Source organism: Pundamilia nyererei, unplaced genomic scaffold, assembly GCF_000239375.1.
Source record: "Pundamilia nyererei isolate P.nyererei 1_Seehausen unplaced genomic scaffold, PunNye1.0 scaffold00006, whole genome shotgun sequence".
Classification (NCBI taxonomy): domain Eukaryota; kingdom Metazoa; phylum Chordata; class Actinopteri; order Cichliformes; family Cichlidae; genus Pundamilia; species Pundamilia nyererei.
In genome coordinates, this window is record NW_005187407.1 from 3,884,542 (window position 1) to 3,907,485 (window position 22,944).

General features: G+C 43.2%; 1 protein-coding gene across 1 annotated transcript in view; it reads left to right on the forward strand.

Annotated features, from left to right (window-relative positions):
- The window catches only part of ebf2 (EBF transcription factor 2), a 28,211-nt gene extending 5,779 nt beyond the window's left edge, over positions 1-22,432 (forward strand). Inside the window, exons 4-14 of the mRNA XM_013914065.1 lie at positions 1,340-1,408; positions 15,280-15,361; positions 16,835-16,976; positions 18,007-18,137; positions 19,131-19,257; positions 19,354-19,442; positions 19,561-19,626; positions 20,170-20,344; positions 20,436-20,618; positions 20,731-20,901; positions 21,076-22,432. Coding sequence (XP_013769519.1) covers positions 1,340-1,408; positions 15,280-15,361; positions 16,835-16,976; positions 18,007-18,137; positions 19,131-19,257; positions 19,354-19,442; positions 19,561-19,626; positions 20,170-20,344; positions 20,436-20,618; positions 20,731-20,901; positions 21,076-21,107 — 1,267 coding nt within the window. The 3' untranslated portion in view covers positions 21,108-22,432. The remainder of the gene's footprint in view (positions 1-1,339; positions 1,409-15,279; positions 15,362-16,834; positions 16,977-18,006; positions 18,138-19,130; positions 19,258-19,353; positions 19,443-19,560; positions 19,627-20,169; positions 20,345-20,435; positions 20,619-20,730; positions 20,902-21,075) is intronic.
- The last annotated feature ends 512 nt before the right edge of the window (positions 22,433-22,944 follow it).

Genomic DNA, 22,944 nt, shown 5'->3' on the forward strand with positions numbered 1-22,944 from the left:
ACACACACACACACACACACACACACACACACACACACACACACACACACACACACACACACTAACCTGCACCTACAAATGTCAAGTACTTGTATCCATTACACTCTTTCACTTTGTTTTGTCTCAGTCAGCTTTAAATGGGTTTTGTGGTGATGCTTGGGGCTGTACTTTTTTAAAAATTACCCTGTTATTGAACTGTAAGTCTAGGTTGTCCATCATCATCCTTGTTACAGTTGTAACCCACCGCTGCTGTCTGCTGTGAGGCAGCATGTCCCTGGTTAAGCTCCCGTTCCGTCTTGGAGCGCTCCACTCTCTCGGGCCTGTGGTTTTTGCAGTCAGAAATCAACTGACAGCAGCAAACACTTTAGGGGATCAATCTGCTTTTGGCTCATGGAAATAAAAATTATGTTTAGACATGCATGAACTTCATCGGCACTGGATGACAAGTGCGGTGGTGCAGCCAGTGCCAAAGAGCAACTTCGGAAGCAGAGCGAGTTTAAGAAGGCTGGTCGTGGCTTAGGTAGCTGTTTTTTTTTTTGTGGATGTAGAAGAACTTTAAGAGTGTCTGGAAGTGGGCCTTGACCTATAGGATGTGAGGGCCACAGGAAGAAGGCTAGGGGGACTGGAATATCAGGAGGAGGGCTGAAGCAGAGTGAGCTTTGCCATTGTGTAGCCAGCAGATGCCCGAATGTGACTCACAGCTGGCTAATAACAGAGCCGAAGAGGCAGAGGGCAAGCGTCACAGCTGGGGAGTGAGGCCGTCTGACAGGGGGGCGGAGGGGGGGCAGGGCAGGGCCAAGCTGGGACACGAGAGGGGTAAGGCGAGGTGTAGGGGTGGCAGATGGTTAGGGGTGGGGGCACTTTTGTTATGCAGTGAAGGGGAGTTGGGGGCTTTGGGAGGGGTTGTTGAGGGGGACTGGTCGGCCAGCAGGCTCCTCGGACAAGACCGCTGACGAATGGTAGGATGTTATGGGACGGTGTGCGTGCGCAGTAAAGCTGCGTGGGGGTTGAGTTTGATTTCAAAATCAATGTGACAGATTGCCTAGCTGGCTTTTCACTTTTTCAATGGTCCCTCACTGTTTGTAGGGTGTGTTGTTGTACCTTTTCTTCCTCTTTTATTCTTTTGTCCATTCTTCCCCACCCCTCCCATGCTGCTTTTGTGTGTTCCTGGATCACGGCCCACTGTGGGGCAGAGCAGCCGGGGTCTATGGATGTGGATGGGTCAGAGAAAAATGGTGGCTCCTCCTGTTTAATTTGTTGTAGTTGGTGTTTTTTTTATTTTTTTTCCCCCACAACGCTAACTTTTTCCACTTTCCTGTTTCTTTAACCGCCCACTCAGTCGCTGCTGTGAGAAGAAAAGTTGTGGCAATCGAAATGAGACGCCGTCCGACCCAGTCATCATTGACAGGTAATAAAATCCAAGCATGTCCCACACAGTGTCCATCACCTCAAACCATCACCTATCTATACTATCTAAACTCTCACAACAGTCCCCTCTGCACCAACTGTAGAAGAAGCTTACACATGCTCTCTGTTCATTTAAGACATAATACCTAACTGTGCGTGTATGCATCACATGTCAATCTTGTTCTTCTTCTCCATGGGAAGTATGTTCATTGTTTCTCTGGGGCAATTTACACCACATCACTGCAAACAGGCGGTAACATCCAGTGAAAAGCGCCCGTGTCTGTCTCCCATGTGTCTTTCTGTCTGCGGCTTTCTGTTTATCGGCTGATCTATCTTCCAGCTTGCTGGGATCTGTTTCACTTTGGTCACTCATTTGCACCTGAGACCTGACAAAAGCACAGATTTACTTTTATCAGAAGCATGTGGATCATTCACACCACCAGACGGGCTCACATATGTACTTAATGTTCACCCCGAGGGCCAGTTATCAGGCTTAAAGGGAGATGACCACCCCTGTAATCAGCGTGTGTGAGAGTCTTCACGTCTAAAGGGCTTTTGGAGGTCCCACACTGTCTGCCTGGCATTAACCAGCGTGATTGATACTCATAAGCAGACCGTATGTGAAATACCTACTGTGTGATGTCATGGGGCAACCTTCATCACCTCTCTCTCCCTCACTCCCTCCGTTGCCCTCTCCTTCCTTCTCTCCTTCCCTGCAATTGTCTGTCTAGAAAGCACTCACTTCACATATATCAAGGACCCTTTTCTTTCCCCTCCTCAGTTCAAGCCGGCTGGCTGTTGACAGTGTGTCTCAGAGGATCTCAGATGAAGATTGTTTTCATATAACGGAAAAATCGGGTTGTTGTTGTATGAATTTTCCCAGAATACCTTGGAGCAGCTGCTTTTCCCATTTACTCTAGAACATTATTCTCACAATCGCTCCCTCCGCACCCTTTTTTATACTTCCTCCTAACATGGCTAAACTGCTTTGAAATTTGCTTTTTAAGTAGATTGGCGATTTTCTGGTGAGGAAAAACAACACAAAAACAGTCTATATTTCTTTGTGGCTTTCTGTGTGTGTGTGTGTGCAGGCTGATGTGCAGCTCTGAGGATTGATTTAAATTAAATCATTGACCTACTGTACTCTCTAATCACACTGGCCATATCCTGTCCTGATGGGGGCTTCTCCCTCTCGACTATCCTACAAAATCCCCTCCTCAGGGACCCACCTATTAGAAGCCAGTTAATTTCTGCTAAGCTGGTGGAATACTGCTTTGCCCAATCAGAGGTGTCCTTACTTTTCTCCATATGCTCAATGCATGTATGCTCAACTAGGAGGAAGTTTATAACACATATGCATCGTTTGCATGCACGCAAACGAATGTATATTTTCATGCTTGTGGGGATGTTTATTTATGTATGTATATGGATCTATGTACGATTGTCTGTGTGTCTCTTTGACCCCTACACTGACCTTTTCCCCTAGTCCTTGCTTGGGTCTTAAATTATTCATGTGTGTGTGTGTGTGTCTGAAGCCTATGCGCATTTGTGTATGTGTGTGCACTTCTGTGTGTGTGTGTGTGGAGGAGACAGTCAGTTTCTGTGGCTCCAGTAATCAGCCTCCTGCTCCCAGCCCTAACACCTGTTCTCCAATTAACATGCAGCGTGCTGGGGCCCACTCCCTTCCACCACCACTGCTTTCTACCCTTTTCCTTCCTTCTTTTCTCCTTCTCCTCGCACCCTCAGTGCATTGCTCCCTTTCCACCTGCCCCAGTTTGTATCTGTGCTTCTGCACACCCCTCTCGCCCTTTTGCTCTCACATGCTTACTATTTTAACTCCCTATTGCTTAATTCCCGTGCTCCTCTTTCTTTTCTCCGTCACATTACCATCTCCTTCACCAACACCCCCCTCCACCCTCCCTTTAGCCTGTCTAATTTTGCCATAATTAGGCAGTGTCATTAGGACACCTACCCAAGCACAAGGGAGTTTGCAATTCCCCAAACGGCCCAAACCCCCTCTTTTCTAATCTCCTTTCCATATTGTTTCAGTTTTCTCTCCCCCTTCTCCTGCTGCTGCTGCTACTGCTGCAGCTCCCTCCACCTTCCCTTCTTTCTAATCCTGATCTGAGTGAAAGGGGAGAGAGAGGAGATCACAGCTGATCCACTGGGAGGGGTGAAAGGACAGAGGGTGGAGGGATGAAGAGGGCAAGGGCAGGAGTTGACAAAGAGATGACTCGAGTTGCTTTTGGGGGCGAATTATCTAACGCCCCAGTGCCTGCTGTGTCTGCTAGTTTTGCAGCTGCATAGGTGAACTGTTATACTCGCAGTCCTAATGTGACATCTCTGTTTGCAGGATGTCACTTATCCTTGACTGATGGCCTGACTTGTTTTCTGATTGGTTAGATGAGTGGATTGTTCAATAGGAAGTTGGATCAATGCCTCTGGGCTCATTACTATAAATGTAATTCTTCAAGCTCATGCAATCAATGTATTTATTATATTACATTTCTTTTCTTTTCTTGTTTTAATAAACATGCGTAAATGAATCTTTTTTCAGAAACTGGTGGTTGATTATTTTGACAGGTCATTTTTAAGGTCATTTATTAAGCAAAACAGAAAATTATTGAGTGCTTTCAGGTCAAAATTCAAATACTGGTATTTCTTTTATTTTTATTTCTTTATTTTTGGATGATTGCTTTCACTGTTTGAAATTTAGCTCATTCTCAATCTCAACCCAGGCAGATCTGTTAATGGTGGTATTATTGCAAAACTGATCTCTGACCTCAGAGAAACTATATTGGTTCTGGGCCTCAGTCTTTATGAGTGAGCTGTGGGGTTTACAATGGAGACAAGCAGATGTCAGTATTAGTATTAGGCTGTGTGGGTTGAATGGGGATTTGTTGGGGGGGGCAGCTCTGGGTGTGTGCTTTTATATTTGGCTAAGAAGCTGAGATCAATAGTTGGTCATATAGAGTGTGTAGAGGGATCCATTGTAAGGCAGGAGTCTTGTGAGGGGCACTGGGGTGATCAATGGTAAGCACTATCTCACTAATTGATCGTGTTTCCAAGAGGGCCCTTTTTTAACAAGCCGGTGCTCAGAGAAAAGACGAATAATCAATAGGAATTTTCCAATGTTGTCAATATGCCTGTTCCCTCCCCCACACTGAAAATGAGCTCACAAGGACTGTTACATACTTGTGCACACTTTCATCAGCAGCAGCTTAAACCCAGATTTTTTGTTTTTCAGAAGGATGCATTTAGAGTTTATTTTATTCTTTTATTTATTAAAACTATAGTATATGAGTCTCGAGAAATGACTTTATTTGAGCTTAGCTCCGAGAACGATCCATTATTCTTAATCTTAGGTTGTGGGTTGTATTGATCTGTTTGTAGTCTCGGTTCTAGTTGTGTGCATGTACCACAGGTTTGTTTTCATTGAGTGCGTGCAGGGTTTCCTTTCTGATCAATATACAGAAAATTGGTTTAGTTTCATCTCAATTACAAATTTCCTCAGGTCAATGTGCATTATTGCAGTTATTAGTGAGCAGTTCTTAATGCTGGTATAAATCTTATGTCACATTTCTCTATATATCTCGCTTCTGCGGTGCTTGTGAGCTGTTAAACTCTGTCATTTTTATTGTTTTTTATGGCTTGTCGCTGTCTGGAAAGTTTGACAATAAACTATTCAAATATCTGTTGCTGTATGTAAATACCTGCTCCCTGCCATTGTGGTGTATTAGACAGACAGTGTGACCATCTGTTTTGATGTTAGTCTTTCCACCTGCGTGTGCCTGCCTGTCATATTTTCTTTAAAAACCCATGATGATGCAGACTACTTCCCTCTGTGCTTCCTGCAGAGCTTTGCTGCCTACCTGATTTCACAGCAGGTCACATAAAGTTACTCCTTGTCCTACTAATGATGGGGAATATTGGCCTCCTCATTCTTCAACCGAAAAGAAAATAGAAACTACAAGTCTTTGGGAAAAGAACATTAAACTATCAGCCAAAGAATAAATGCAGCAACATTTTTTGGACTGTGTCAGAGGTCGAATTCCTTCCCTTTCCCAGATGCATACTCAAATTCTACCGCCAACTCGCCCCGTTAGGTCGTCATATACGCGCTTGAGAGTTTTATGTGTGAGACAACAATGTCATTTTAGGAAACCGTTTCTCATGCATCCAGTATTAGATTTGCCTTTTACTGTACTTAATTAAAACTCCTAATTCACTCTGTGTACACTTGTATGCTGTCTTTACCTTATTCCTCTCATATTATTTTAGGATGAGTTTTTTGAGGTTTGGTCCAAAGCTGGAAATGGTGCACGTAGTGTCTGAACCCACACGCTTTGGAAAGCACAACTCAGTTTCACATTTTTATTGTGAAGTCACAGATCTTTTTGCCAAGAAATTATTGAAGTCCAGTCAAATATCTCAAAGCGTGTTCATACGCGCCATCCTGAACCCGAGCAATCAGCGCTAAGATCATAATATCATAGGTACATGGCTTCAAAGTTGGATCTCTCAATTACTTTTATTTGATCCTTTGACTGGAAAAGAGTTGAAGATGATGGTGGTGAAGTTGTTGCAAACTGAGACAAATACACTCTGAGTGCAGCTGTAGCTGGCTGAGGTGTTTGAGCTGTCAGTTTCTATGACAGTAAGTGGCAGTCCAGCTACAGGTGAGCCTCAAAATCTAACATTTTCTATGTGTAGACTTGGCTTTAAAGCCGCTGTTGAATACACGAAAGAAACTGAACATGTCATAGAGAAGCATGTGTGCGCTCTTAGTTATGGATACAGCAGCCATTATTATCTTTGCATAAATTACCTGTCTGTCACACATGCATGTTCAGAGACAAAGTCTGCCCCCCTCAGTCCGCTGTCACAGGACTATCCCTGGTGAGCTGGTACTGTCCAGTCCCTCCAGACCCTCTGTCAGCAAGCCCCTCATGCAGGGGTCCAGGCAGCGTGGCGACAGAGCCCTGAGGCTCTAGTGCACAACGCCTCACACAGCAGAGCGGCACGCAGGCTGGACCACTGAGCAGCTGGCACAGGACTGTGGGGATGGCTCCTCCCTTGGGGCAATGCAAGCAGGAGAATGACACAAAGACAGACAGGGAGAGACGATGCAATGTCTAGAATATCAAATTCTCTGACAGGCACCGCATCAAACAGTAAGAGCCACACTCAGAGTTAAGACCGCTGAAAATGAGTTCAGGGACCTTTGGTAAGTCTCAAGCTCTCTACATTTTGGTGTCATGTGAGCTGGAAATACCCGGGACTCCAGCATGCACAGGAAGTGTATAATGAGTGGAAGGTTATGGGCCGAGTTTGTGTTTGGTCACCTTTGCTCTGATACGGCCAGCATTTGGCTGTTGTGGCTTGAACTCTGCCACAAGAAGTAGGCCTGGTTTGTTTTCTTTGAGAGCCTACACAGGGGGCAGTAGGAAACAGACAGCAACGGAGAGATGTTGTGACAGGAAATGGGATCGGACTACCAATGGATGAACTGTGGGGGGGTGGGGGGTATTTATGAATGGGAATTTCGAGGAGGGGTGGGATGCTGGGGAAAACCCTCCCATTTGTCTAGCCACTAATAAGGTTCACCTTTGGTTGAGCAGTGAAGGGATTAAGCAGGGACACTCAAAGGATCACAAGTGGGCAAATTACAGTGATTTAGCAGCACTTCAGATCATGAGCAAGCGAACAAGCATTCCTGCACTGGACTTTCATAAGAATCTAGAATCTTTTGTGTGTGTTTGTGTGTGTGTTGGGGGGGTTGCTGGAGTCAAAGGCCAGTTAGCAGTGGTATTTAGTAACAGGGGCTGTTTTCTTTGGCTGGACACTGCTGCTGGGGGTGACTGGGTTTGGTTGTGGTTAAAGGCTTAAATTTCACTAATGACTTAACAATGCCCCCTGGTGCTAAGCCGGCCCCACAGGCCACCTTGTTTTTTTGTTTGTCTATTTATCTGGGATCTGGAAAGACTCTTATTTTTCTTAGGAGTTAGATTTCTCTGAAATCCCTGGCGCTCACTTTTTGAAAGCATTTCCAAACACTAATATTTACACTTCTGCAGGATTTAAAAAAAAAAAAAAAAATTTGATTAAGTATCACAGGCAAAAGTTATACTTCCTGCGGTCCATGAAGGAAACAGACAGGCAAAGACGCTGTGTATAGACACAGTTCTTATACAATAGCTTTTCATTCGTAAGAACTTCAGTACATTTATCAAAGCTGCTTGAAAAAAATCAAGCATGGAGTAGCATGGAGCATATGAGTGCAGGATTGCTGCAGAGAACCTTCCCACTGAAGGCAAGCCCATAGTGTGTTTCCATCTTAATAAGAAAATCTTTGGTGTGACCGTTATTAGCCATTCTCAAGCAAATTTAATGTGTAGAGCACAATGTAGATACTGCACATTATCTTTAATAATAATCTTTAATAATTTGTTAACTGTCACAATTTGCTGTCTTTGTGCTATTTCAGATGTTACATCATATCCGATAGTCATGGCTATACCCAGGTTATGTTCCCCTTGAGATTTAGTTTGATTTAGTTAAGTTTTTTCTTATGTTTTTTTTTTTTTGCTGACTTCATGATTGATTTTAGTTACAAATAAGAAAATAACCCACACTTTCTATTGACCGTGTGCAATACACAATTTTTTTTTAACTGTCTTGCAACAAACAGCGAGCAAAGAACCAAAATGGGCTTAAAAGTATAGAGAGTGAGCTAAAAGCCTGAAGTTTTTGAAGCGTTTTCACGAGATCTCATGAGAACTCGGTGGCTTGTCTGATGTGGGGATGATTGCTGGATCGAACATAACATTAACAAATAAAAGTCTGACAGGAAATGTGAATTAAAAATGGCAAAAGCAGTTTAACAATTGTCACTGCAATCTTTTGGATACATGCAGCAGGGTGTGGGATGGTCCTGATGAATCTGTCAGGGCTGAGGGCAAGGGGTGATGTGACTGCTGACAGGCTCCCAGCAGGCATGCTGAGAGCCCCAACAGTCTGCATGCCCTCCCTAAAGCCTCCACCCTCCTGGCCCCCCAACCACTCTGCTCCCCTTCTCCTCTCGCAGTCCACGGCTCCCACACATTTGTTGTGTATTAGCCATGGACAGTAAATTACAGCACCTTGAAACCTCTGAGTGATTCCATTCCCATCTCTTCGCACGTTCCTCCTCTCTCCCTTCAGCACCATTATCCAGCTCACCTTCTCTGCGTCTGTCTATCTTCCTCATTTTCTCTCCTTTTGATCTGTTTTCCTTCTCCTGTCTGTCATAGTCGTCCTGGCTTTTCGACTCCCTCAACCCTGTCAGATTTCTCTCCCCTGTCTGTCTTTCTCTCACTTCTGCTATACTTCTCATCCTCCTTTCTCCATTGTGTCACGCTACACAGCGTTCCCTCCCAAACACATCCCCTCCGCTCCCCCTTTACTTTCTTACAAGCAGGTCCCTGTTGTCTAGGCTTCACAGGTTTCTCAGCAGTTTCTCTCTCTCTTGTGCTGCTTCCCATCCCGCTCTCTCGCCCTCTTCTTCCCTCTCCCTCTTTACGCCCCCCCCCACCCTCCCTTCTCTCTCTTTCTGGAAACAGATGTTGTTTGTCAGATCTTATCATTACTGGCTAATTAAGAAGACATCTCTTCTCCTTCTGTTGTTGCTTCTCTTTCCTCTCCTCTCCCTCTCAGTGGCATCCATCCCAGCTTCATTGTTCTTTTGGGCCAAGCTTTATACACGTTATTGGTAAATCTTATTAGCTGCTGATTGATTGAAAGGGTATTGAAAAGGTAAGATTAGATTTTGGTGCGTCGTGGATGACCTTCTGGCATATTTGAAATCTATTCAGTTGAAGAAGGTGCTACGTGTCTCCATCTGACAGTTGTGAGAGTATATTTTGAATCCTCGTCCCTCAGGACACGCCAAGCATGCTGGGAGAGGTCAGGCCACTGATGGGACTTCTATTCCCTGTCCTGGTTGTGAATTCATGCTCTCTAGACTCTGAATATCTATCCATATCTATCTATTTGGCAGGCTGACCGCAGTCCCATGTGGATGGTCTCTATGCTATGCTTTTGGCTAAGCTCGAGAGACTAACACATTAATTCATTTTAAATTGTTGAAATGCACATTTAGCAGCTGGTGAGAGGTTATGCAGTAAAACACTTTTTACACCCAAGAGAAACCTCTCAAGTGCCTCTTGAGTACCCTTCCCATCATTCCACTTTCCTCCTCGCAGCCCTCTTAAGCTCCCAGCTCCAGAATGCCACAGTCACTTTTTCAGTGGCAAGCCTAAAGGTTTTACAGCGCTACCCAGCTCTATAAATCAGCACCAGTGGTTAAAATGTTTGGCTTTGTCACAGTTCTCAAGTTTAGAGGCGGGGTAGGTCTGGGCTGGGGTTGCAGGGGTGAAGCCAGCCCGGGAGGCAACGGAGAGGAGGCCAAAAGGGACACAGCCAATCCACCAGTCAAATTTATAAAGAGCTGAGTTCATCCATGTGCTCGCTGTCTGCTTTAAGGTGTATCCGATGAAAGTTAGCATGTTCCTTTTTGAAGCCCAACTTCTTAGTCCTGCATTTTGTCTTCACACAAACAGCCAAAAGAAAAAGCCTGAATAAAATCTGTGTTTTATAGCAGCAAAATAATTCTAGTGATGTGTAATTACCTGAGGTAGGGATAAGAACGGATAAATAAAACACACAGCATTAAGTTGATGTGTGGTATATTCACACTGTTTTATTTTACATGAGTAAGTTGGCCAATGGAGGATAATCTTCCCAGCTCACACAGGATAAATACTGCTGTCAAATGAGATCAGGGTCCTACAGTGACAATCCATTTAGTAGATAAAGCCTTCATCTGTATTTAACTTGTGGAAACAGATGAGGGTCAAGCTTTATTTTTTTTTTAATGATGATGATGACGACTGCATATATGTTTAAAAAGCATCCCGAAAAAAAGAAAATGAAAGAGATGCTCAAGCTGTAGGGAATTTGTGTGGCATTTGCTGGTGAAAGGGCAGTGAAGGTGATGCCACAGATATCCCTGTATGTTTTTAGGAGGAGGAGGGGAGCGGACTGGGGACGACTGGTGTGAAAGGTCCTGTGGTGGTATGCGACAGAGGGGGTATCAGTTCGTGGAGGGTTTTCTGTGCCCCATTAGCAATGTCAGAGGTCAGGTGCCCCGGGTGTTAACCCTGGTGACCAGTCTAGCTCCCAGTCTGCCAGGGGACCCTGGTCCAGGGGTATTTATTACTCTTCCCCACTGACACATACACATCTACTATGCTCCAATTCCCCCCCCCAATACAGCTCCCCTCATGAAGGAAAACAAAGCTCCCCCAGCCATTTCTCAGCCAAAATATATGTCCTAATTGGATGCATGTCCATACAGTGATGCATGATGACCCATCTGTAGATTTTTGTCTTACAGTGAAAAATTGTTACATCCTCCAGCGCTGCAGCGTGTTTTGGCCCATTTCACGCGTGTTTTATTAAAAATCAGCTAGCATGCTTACATTTTTTAGGCATTTGTTTTTTAGGCATCACTTTTTCTAATGTGGATAATTCTGCATAATTGATTGTGCACACATGGCTGCTTTCAAGTCAGTATTTGTCTTTGTGTGTGCATGTGTACGTGTGTGTTGTTTTATGGCCTGTGTGTGTGTGAGACATACACATGCATGCGTGCATGTATCTTAGCCTGCTGTACGAGTTAGTGTTCTCAGTGTGTGAGTGTGGCAGAGGAAGGCCCTCAGCATGTCAGTATGTTTTAATGCTTCACATCTGGTTTCCTAATTTTCCTCCCCTCCTCCCCACCCGCCTTTCAGCTCCCCCTCCACCACGATGTCAGGACACTGTTTTGTTTTTTCAGGGTGGCGGTGGGGAGGTGATGGAGGGGATGTCTGATGAGTGATGGCCCTGCATACAGGACGTCGACATTCTTCCTCTCTTCCTCCGCGTCCGCCTCTTCATCTTTTTTGCTTTTTTGCAGCCTTTTTTAGTTTGAATATTAGGGATTACAGACTGGGTCAAAAATTACATTTATTAAGATGATGAAGAAGAGCGTCTCTTTTTCCGTCTCCACTTTTCGCCTCTCACCAAGCAGCAGGGAACCCACTTTTGCTGAGCAAAAATGATGACAGTCACCCCCTCCCCATAGTTTGCTTTAAGTTTTCTCCTCTCGTATATTTGGATTAAAGCATAAATTTGTCACTTTTGCTGCACTGACCCAAAATTAGAAAACTAAAGCCAACCCCAGGAAAGTGAGAGTCGGAGTGTTTTCTGTGCTCCTGGCTAATTTGAACTCTTCATTAAAGCCACGCTTGAATCAGATTGCTTGAAGAGCCACTGCAACCAGTAAAAGTTCATTTACAGCGAGAATAGTGGGTGATGTGTTTTACGACTATGTGAAAAGGCAGTTTATGTCAACAGTGATTAGTGCTGATGAATGCCTATGAAAATTTTTGTTAAGTCCTTTGGTGCTTAGGTGCTCACTGGATGATTAAGGCCATGTGTAAAGCAGGGCAATGCTTACATGTGTAACAGATGCTAAAATCGACTGAGGAATGTGAAACCAGGCATAGTAAAGAATGAAAACGTGTTTAAAAAAAACTGTTACTCTTTTATTGTTTTTAGTGTCACGACTTGGAGTTTGGTCACTGATCTAGTTTTAGCAAAGCAAGTTGTCACTCCTGGGATGCCCACCTCATGCTGCGAGGCCTGTGTTTAGTCTTGGGAACTGACGCAGATGTAGACAAAGGGACTGGAGGCCTTGACAGAGATTTAGAAGTGAAGACAGAAAAGAAAAAAACACACTCCCTGTGGCGCTCTAGTGTAAAAGGATCCCAAAGTTTAAGACTTGGTTCTATGTTTTGTTTGTGTTTCCTGTTTTAAGCGTGTATGTGGAGGGAAGACGCTGCAGAAGATAAAACTTGATTCTCATAGCTGACTGCAGCATGCTGTAGGGTGAAATTTGCCACTAATGTGGAACAGCAATCTTAATCTAAGAAGTTTTATTTTTAAAATACATTTTTACAAGATTACCAATAATGCTTTATCTTATAGTCTGCAGTTCTTCTTCAATTGTCAGTCGTTAAAACAAATATTTATTGAGGCAGACAGTTTAAAAATTGTTTCATACCTCCCATTAGTTTTATTTGCACTGTGTTACCCACTTGACAGTGTTTTAATAAAAACAGGATCTCTCTTTTCCACCTGCTTTATGGAGCAGTATAATCTGTGGATGTGTAACAAGGCAGCTATTAAATATAAACACGATAACTCTGGTGGAGTTCTTTGAAAATAGCCTTTCTCTGCAATTTCCCTGTGACATGAGGATCACCTCCAATTCTTAGCGTGTTCTCTTCGTCTCTTCTGTGTGCACGGGGAGGTGTGTGGGTGTATTACATTACCAAAACAAAAACAAACAACAGCAATATTAAACTTTTGCAACCACAATAGAGGAGGGGATAAAAACAGAGGGTCCTCGACTTCTTATTAATTATGCAAGATTAGTCTAATTATAATTCAGCAAATGAATGTGTGGCAGAAGGTGCGAGGCGACGGGGCTGGGAGATTTGCATGTTAAGTGGGCAGGGGGAAGCGGCTAATGCATGCTAATATATGCGTCAATGTCTCGCTTTAATTTCAGCATTTGCAGCTGTGTGCGTCCGAACTGGGGGGGGGGTGAAAAGTTGACTCAATGGGTTTTTGGGAGGGGAGCAGAGGGGTGTGTGTCAGTGTATTAGAGTGTGCATGTATGCATGCATGCGGATGTGTGGTTGTGAGCGTGCATGTGTGAGGCATCCGGTGTCATACAAACAAGGAATGATGAGAAGAAGTCAACAAACAAGGTCAAGAACCCTCAGAAAGTGCACAAAGCCTGAGATCGGTGTAGACAGCCTTTGAATTAGGTTGTGATTTTGGTATCTGATGCATCACTACAGCAGAAATTTATCATGTCAGTCAGTCAAGTGAGTGATTACGACTGGATTGTGTGAGGAAACCAGTGTTATCAAACCACAAGCATACAATGGACCTGCTTACTGAACCAGAAATGTGATTCCTGTGATGTAATGGTTAATGCATAAGGCTTCTATATTCCTTTAAATGAGCCACAGTGTAAGAAGCATTGGCCCGGACATAATCAATATGTATTCTGTATCACCTTCAGTAGACACAGTAAAATGAAACGGGACAATTTTGATTATTGTCCACTTGTAGAGTCCAGAACCAGACTTTAAAACTCTGCCTGTGCAGGATTTTAACATACATGCACTGCTGCATGTATGTTAAAATCCTGCAGATGTGCCCTTTTACATGTTTCCACCCCAAACTGAGCGTAGCTTTGAGTTTGGAGGCCTAAGATCTAAGTGATAAATTGCAATCGCCCTCTGCCAACAACAATATTGATTGTCCTCTGACGAAATAGCTCAAATCAAGAAATATTGGACACACTGTTGGAACGGAGTTAGAAGCCAGGTCCTGTTCACAAGGGAGGAAGTTGGAGCGAGTGATGGAAGAATAGCGAGTAAAAACTGACAGAATGAGGGAGAGATTAGTATTCGATGGGAGGATTCAGGGCCATGGGGCCAATATGAAGTTCCTCTCCAAACAACCGCTCTACATTAAGATGACTTATACTTGCAGAAAACACAGTGTGGGTGGGATTGGAGCTACCCATGAAGCCCCCCCCCAAGCTAAAAAACCCCCCAAAAGAAATACGTTGCATCCTTGTGCAACATTTTTCTCTGCTTTGCTATTCTTTGTTTTATTGGAGTGCTAATGGGTGTGTTTCTCACAGACACGGCAGAGATGTGGCAGATGTGTTTACTGTGAAGTGAAGAAGCGTAATTACATCACAATCCTGCATCAGCGCAAAGCTCATTCCTATTTTATTGTATTTTAACACACGTCCTCTCTTTAAGTCCTCCACCTCCTGAGCCCTGTCTGCACCTGTCCTCTTTATATACTTTCCTGCCTCTCACCTCGCCAAGTCTCTCTCCTGGCTCCGCGCTGGGTTTCAGTGATGGAATGTGTTCTTGTTGTTTCCTTTTCTTTCCCACCGCTGTCTTTGCCTCAGCATGGGGACTTTGGGATTGCGGCAGAGCTGCGTTGCCATGGCAGCGGGCTATGTTGCCGAACTGCGTACACCTGGGATTTGGAGTCTCTCTCCACAGTCTCCCTCTCTCCTATTTATTCCACCTTTCTCTCAGGTTTCCTTTGGTGCAGCAGAGGCTATCAGCACCTCTTTCTCTCTCTCTCTCTCTCTCTCTCTCACCTACTCTGTGTCTGCACAGTCTATCACACCCAGAAGTAGACTCACATACGTAATGAGACACATATACTTGAAAACAAAATTCATGTCCATACTAGTGCCTGTGCCTCTATCGCTACCTTCCATCTTCCCACCTCCTCGTTTCACTTTCTCTATAGTTGTCTGTACTTCATTTCCCTCTCCATTCCCATGTGGGGGTTCAAATACGGCATTGTGGGATACCACGGTCCCTTGAGTCTCCTGGCATACATCACTGTCTCCAGTGTACTTTGAAACACCGTGGCTGTTTCACTGGACTGTGCTTCAAAATCTCATTACTTGATTTAAAGTGTAATAACATTGACTTTATTATTAAACTAAACAGCTGGGATTGAAGACAGAACAGTAATCAGATGTGTACAGAGCAGAGACGCACACATCCGCACAACCTTACACACACAAGACCTGTCTCGGAAAAATAATTAGCGTCTTCTTAGACTGCCAGTTTGTTACAGGGTAGCAAATAATCACAAACGTGATCAAGATTCTTTTGTGTGATGCTTTTTTTGTTGCTAATATACAAACATGTGTCCTTGTATTTACCTTTGCAGGTTTTTCTTGAAGTTTTTCCTGAAATGTAACCAGAATTGTCTGAAGACAGCAGGAAACCCAAGGGATATGAGGAGATTTCAGGTACAAGTACACGGAGGGAAACCAGCAAGTGTGTGAGTGTGTGCTTGCATGGAAGTGGGGAACGTGGCACTAAAAAACAAAAGGTTTTGGATTAATGAGAATGTCACCTCGTGTCTTCTAATTTAGATAGAGGATTTTGTTTTTGAATTTTCTTGTCACACTTTTACCTTAAACTCCTCCTTTGGAGAGGTTATGCAGAGAAAAACACGAAGGTGGGAGTTAAAGGTGAAAGTTAAAAATCAATAAGAAGACAGCAAGACAGAAAGACAAGTGAAAGGAGTTGGATATGTGGAGGGGGGCTTGGTCGTGGGGGTGCTGGAGTGCAGGAAATAGGTTGAGGTGTTTCAGGAAGTTGTCAAGAATTGAGTGATTGGCTCCAGATGGAGGAGGTCATGCTCCGTGACCCAGGAAGTGGTCACTTGGGACGCTCCCGCCTCACTTCCTCTGCCGTCTTTCAGCAGCAGCGGCCTCTGTCTGGCATTCTCCTCCTCCCAGCAAACCCCCTGTCCCTTCCCTGTCTTCGTCCTGCTGTCTTGCACCATTTTTGCTTTATCCCCTGCGAGGTGACACACACTGAGAAGTTATGAGCACGCAGGCACTCGGAGACTGTCATCTCCGGGTTAAAAGGTGATCGGAGCTGGACAGGAGTCTGACGCTAGATCGATAATTTACAGTTATTTTCCTATAGCTGCCCCTCTTTTTTCCACCACCTATGGATCATATGCCTTTTCTCCTTTTTTCCCTCCTCGTGTTCCCTCACCTGTAAAATTACTGCCATGTGTTTATTTCAAAGGGAGTAAAAAGATTGATCTTTTCTGACATATCTAAAAAAAAAATAAACAAAAAAATAAAAATAAAAACATTATGGTTTATTCAAATTCTTTTCTCATTGATCTTCTCCCTTTAACTGTCAAAAAATGTTCATAAACATGCGGAAACTCAGTTTTGCGCTCAGGATTAGCATTGTATCAACACTCATAATTTTTCCAAAGAGAAAAGTGTCTTCTCATTAATTATTTGTATGTCATCCTCATGATGTGGGAAGGGACACACACATGCTGAGACCAGAAAATCAAATTAGGGTCACAATATATCATCCACTACCTTAACTGCTGGCTAAAATGGGAGATTTGGTCCATATGTTTGCTGTCATTGAAGGATCACGAGGAGACAACGATGAGCCTGCTGCATGCTCTATGAATCAAAAAGTTAGTGCAGGAGAGGCCATATGGAGACCTGATGGGGGAGTGGAGGCTTGCGGGAACAGTGTCATCCCCAGAATGCAGACATATTATGGAGATCCCGGGGATGTCACATTACCTATTAAGAAATATGACTATCACCTGTACACTAAAACAAATCGTTGCTCAGGGATTTTACTGTCGTAACCTGAGATTGTGACTCGCAGCATGCTGTCTAAGTGGGTCATAGACGCTCATGTATCTTCCTCATGGCTCTTTTCCTCTCTTTCAGGTGGTCCTGTGCAGCACTGTGAGTGTAGACGGTCACGTCCTAGCCGTGTCTGACAACATGTTTGTCCACAACAACTCAAAACATGGCAGAAGAGCTCGAAGACTGGAGCCAGGCGAGTCTGTCGAGAATACGATGGAATATGGTAAGACAATTACGCCATCGCGTCACACTTCATTTACCGTACCTTTTTTTTCTGTGTTACATGTCTGCTGCATCACTCACAAGAAGCATAAGACACACTCATCCACAGAACATAAGGGAACAGCAGGTACTCGAGTTGCATAACGTCCGATCATAATCACTGTGGTATATCAAACATAACTGCTGAGGTCATTAACTGAACTAATTAAAGCATTTATTCCATACTTGTCAATGTGTCCTAAAATATTCAACTCAAGATAATGCTGTCATCTCTAATAAACAATGTGCTATGTGGGTGACCAAGGCTTAGGTGATGAAGTGAAATTACTCCTCCCAGAGCTGGTGGTTTGATATCTTACTGCTCCATATGCGAGACTATCAAAACCCAGTCTGTTTCACAGGGCAGGCAAGCACCTTGTGTTGCAGCTATGGTGCTGTTAGTCTCTAAACAGTGAAGGAGAAACACACTTCAAAATGCTTTGTAGAACCACAAAGTGAAAATGCGTATATAAGTGGAGACCATCTTATTGTAAGCCTGAGAACAAAGTTTACAGTTGGAGATCCGTTTCCAGGTATACATCTTCAACATCACATCTCAACTAAGAACAACTTATTTATCTGAACAGTGGTCAAAGGTAACCAAGAACATTTACTCCGGTTCTGTGCATAAATACATTTCATAACGTATTTATTTTTTAATAGAGATTTGTTTTTATCTCTTTCATTTAACGTCCATTGCTTGAGCTGCTGTGTCTGCTGACCTACACTGTATATCTTTCCAATGTGCTCTTCGAGTTCATTGTGGATAAAAATCACATCGTAAACAAAATGAAGTTGAAATATTCAGGCACTAATGCTTTTAGCTTTTGTAACTTTATCTTAGAACTTGTTTTGCACAATCCTGAACTACAGAGCATCTTTAAAACAGTCTTCATCAGATCTCCACTTCCGTTGCACATCTTCTTTTCTCAACTGCTGAACATCCTGTATTGAAACCGCTGAAGTGAATCTTGCTTTGCTCTTCTGTTTAGCTACCCCATGTATCAAAGCCATCAGTCCGAGTGAGGGCTGGACCACCGGTGGTGCAATGGTCATAGTCATTGGAGAGAACTTTTTTGACGGGCTACAAGTGGTGTTTGGAAGCATGCTCGTATGGAGCGAGGTAAGAGCATCTTCATAACATCACACTAATGGTGGTAGATATTTAAAAATGAAAACTTATGCTTTATCACATTATTTCAGTTACTCAGGTGCAGCCTACACAAAATTAGATTGTGTACTGAAAATTAGACTGTGCACTGTAGAAGTAGCCTGAACATTTACAGGACACGGTGGTGAGGATATTTCTTTAAATGCCAGTGGCAGCTGTCATACCATGACAAATGTCACCAGGGTGTCACAGAGTTAACCTCTTAAGCCCCAAGCCTAACTGATCTCCTGCCTTTTGCCCCCGTATCAGGGGGCGTTGGGGCTTAAGAGGTTAAGCTAATGATAGTAGTCCACTTTTTGATGGCTTGAAATTTGCCACTTGTGTGTCTTTTCCTGGCCAAATGCCAGTTTCACTTTGAAAACTGAACTAAAAAATAGTCCAGCTACACTTGACTTGAGCTCCAGACCATGAGTAAAAGTCATGTGCATGGCTCGTGACCAGGACTTCTGGCCTTGTATGTAGTTTCAAACAAGCTTATACAGGTTGTTTCCAACCTTGAACTGATTTTTTTTACACACCATGGTCTGGGTCTACAGCTCTGGAGCCTTTAGTTGGGTTTTTTGGCTGTTACCATGCTCTTGATTTTTGAAATCCAGATATCACAAGCAAGTGAGTAGTCATTCCCTAAAGCATACTCTGAAACTAGCAATAGTGACCACAGATGCACAAGGAACCTTATTATTGACCTCATCAATGAAGGAAGAATTAAAGTTGCTTCCTAGGCCTCTGTTCAGCTGGATCGTTCTCCTGAACATCCCCCGCTGGTCATTACAAAGAAGAAGGATTCAAATTCTTCTTCACTGACATAATATGTCTCTGTCAATCTTTATATATAGTCTTTTTTTTTTTTTACAAGGAGCAGAAATAAATAACCAATGTTTAGCTGGAGTCCTCATGTTGAATTTCTTATCATTTTGTGACACAGTTTCTGTGTTTGTTCCCCAGCTGATCACACCACACGCTATCCGTGTCCAGACACCTCCGAGACACATTCCCGGGGTTGTGGAAGTCACACTGTCTTATAAATCTAAGCAATTCTGCAAAGGAGCACCCGGGCGCTTTATCTACACAGGTATGTAGACACATCATTGTGCTCTATTTGTCCATGTTATCCACAAGAATTTTAAACTGAGACTGATTTTGACTGAGTTTGTCCTTCCTTTTTTAGCTCTTAATGAACCAACCATAGATTATGGCTTTCAGCGTCTTCAGAAGGTTATTCCTCGGCACCCTGGTGACCCAGAGAAACTAGCTAAGGTGAGAGAAAGCTACATATATGACCTTACTATATTACGATTATCTTTCAAACCACAGTGCACATGTCATAAAGAGGTTATTGTATTCAATTTGGTTTTTATTCTTTTGTTTTTTGCAGGAGATCCTCCTGAAAAGAGCAGCAGATCTTGTGGAAGCCTTGTATGGAAATCCACACAGTAATCAGGTTTGGTGGAAATTTTCTTTACATATTGTATTGAAGCCCAGAATAATGTACACATGTGACTGTGATTTTGTATTTTTTACATATTAACAATTAGCATTGATTTATAGACTGAATTTCTAATGTAAATGACTGATGGTTTCCAACATTTCATTATAACGACTGCATCTTCCAAAGAGGTGTGGCACTCAGAAAGCTAAAAGATTAAAAAACATTGCAAAAAAGTACAATTTTAGATTGTGGATGTCAAGTGGCTGTTCAGCTGCTGATTCTCAGTTTGCACATGAAATGAAAACTCATGAAAGCACCAGTATGAGTCAGAAAACTGTCAGCTGCACGGTTGGTACACCGTATGAAACTTGTAGCTAATGGGCTAATTGGGTGTAGTGGAGACATTCACAGTTTTAGACATTAATTAGATATTAGATATTGTGTTTACTGCCAAGCTAAAGATATATTAATTAACAGCAATAACATGTTGGCCAAACTGCATTATATGTCTGTGAGCCTGACCCATTGCTCTCTATTTTATTTGCCCTCCTGTAGGACATGCTACTGAAACGAGCGGCTGACATTGCCGAGGCGCTCTACAGTGTTCCCCGTCCTCACAGTCAGCTGCAGGCACTGCCCAGTTCACCAGCCCACGGCAGCGTCATGGGCCTGGGCTCCTATCCCTCTCAGTTGGGTGTGAGCATCGGAGAGCCAGGACAGAGCAGCCAGGGTGAGCAAACTGAGCCTTAAGTCATCCTTCACGTTTGATTTTGAAGCTAATAAAGCTCAAATGTAACCCAACTTTTCCACGGCCCCTCCAGGTTACATTCGCAACTCGAGCAGTTTGTCTCCAAGGGGTTACCCGTCAGCCTCAACTCCCCAGCAGTCAACCTATGGCACCAGTGGAGGGATGACTGGAGGCTATGGGACAGTTCCCATGACTAGTCTAGGTGTTCCTGGATCTCCTGGTTTTAACAGTGCCTCCCCCACTGGCTCTCCCTACAGTAAGATCTTAAAAACTTTCTAAATATCTTCAAGTGTGCATTAATGAACTTAACAAAGCAGATGTGTTATGACTTTCAGGCTTAAAGTTGACTGTTGCTCTCTGTTCCACAGTAATGCCCTCTAGCCCCACTATACCAGGAAGCTCCAGCTCCTCATCTTCTCTCTTGCCTTTCTCCTCCTTCCCGTCTGCTGCTAAACAGAAGAGTGCTTTTGCTCCCGTCCTCAGGCCCCAAGGCTCTCCCTCCCCTGCCTGCCCCGCCTCAGGGGGGAACAGCTTCAGAGGTAGTCATCCAACTCACTATCTGACCCCCCTGTCTGAACTTATGAATGCAGTCTAACCCCTTGTACTAACTCGAAAGCTTTGACTGAACAAGACAGAAAACAGTTGCTGGATGTAGAATAATGCAAGAGCTGACTGAGTCGAATCATAGATTTTGTATATTTTTTTCTCTCCAGCAATGACGGGCCTGGTTGTTCCCCCGATGTAGCAAAGCACCCCCAATCTACCCCAGACCACTGCTTCACTTAGCCCCTCTTTTGGCACTACGAGGGCAGGGAGAATGGAAAATTGATCACTAGCGACCATGTACTGTATATCTTCCCTCCCCAACCCCGTATGCTCGCCTTTTCTTAGTCCCTTTTTCATCCGTCTGGATGAACAGCACGGGGTATGAAAATGTCCAAAGACCAGCTATCCACTGCAGACACGGAGGAGAATAATCCACCCACAACCACAGAGACCATCCTTAGCAAGCAGCACTAGACTGGACCACATTCGGCTGTGTACGTGTGTGTGTGTAATGAAGCCTCGGAAAAGAAACAGATGAAGACTGCTTTGAATTTCGCCTCAAGCTTCAAAAGCATCTGTGTTGACTTCTGACCAACCATCACATGCAGTATTCACCTTTTTTCCTCAACACCTGCGCAAAACCACGGCCAGAGTTTTACAGGACGCACAACGAGAGCACTGAACACTGATGGACGACAGACAACTCGGATAAAAAGTTGCAGCTCTAAAAAGCAGGGTGCTATTCTGTCTGCGTATGGACACGTTAAACGGCATGTGTGTAAACCGTCTGTGAGTTAGTGAGAGGTTTTTTTGTAGTAGACTTTTTGAAGACAATTTACATTCCAGAAAAACAAACCCTTTATTTTTTGTTCTGATCGTTACGGTTTTTCAAGGGAGAGCTCTTTGTCTCAAGGGTTATTACTAAAGGAATTCATATATTGATTTATTTAAAAACAAGCAATTTAACTTATTATTGTTAGTTTAGGTAATAATATAAACGTGTTTTTATACAGTGATACTTTTTCCAGCTGTTACTGACATGAATTTATCTCAGCGGTTACTAATGAATTTGATGAATGATCAGCATAGAAGATGAATTCGTTTTTTTTTTTTTTTAAGTAAACATCCCCAGTTTGCAGGATCTTGCATAATGATATATATGTTGCAGAAGGTGATTCTCCTTGTGTAAAGGAAATGTTAGTTAGCCTTATCCCTTTTTAATTTCACTTTAAATGCATGCTCTCTTACACCGATGCCCTGGTACTTTTTCACTTCACGTTACAAATTTAAATATATACGACTGTGACTTTTACATTTTACACATCCATGTTAAATGTCTCAGCCCTGTACAGGTCTCTAGTCACTATGCAGTACGGTAAATAAAAGCACAAATGCTCAAAAAGAAAGAAAAGAAGCGGGCGTATTAGATGTTCACTGACCCTCATCATTCTGTTTTTACTTGTACTTCCTTACTTACATTTTTTTCAGTATGACACAAACTGCATTCTCAGGACTCGAAAAACAAAGAACACAAAGAACAGATGACTCTTGCAAAATTGTTTTTAGAGTTTGGTTAATTTTATTTATTTAAAAATTATTAGCAATTTAATATTATGTTTTTGAAGCCATCTTTCTTTGAAATGATACAAAAAATAGTTGCAAATGTGATTTGTATATCTCAAGGTGTAATTATATTTTGTGCTCCAAATAAAATGGATACTGAAAAAAAAAGGTGTGATGTTGATACAAGCTGCTTTGTTTCTTGCCCTGCGTTAAATTGTAAACTGTCTTGGCATTCATTTTCACAAACACTGGATTATCAGACAGTTTACTGGACATTAAGATTTTACCACAGTGCTCCACAACTCAAGGTTGTGCTGAATCTATTTTTGACTGCGCCCGTCACCTGTGTGCCCGTGCAGCTTGTTACACTGTTTTGTATACATAGCTGATGAGCCGCAGCATCTTAATTGTGATGCGAGCGTTAAAGACTGAGTAGAGCATGTCAAGATAAACAACACCCCCCTCTCTCCATC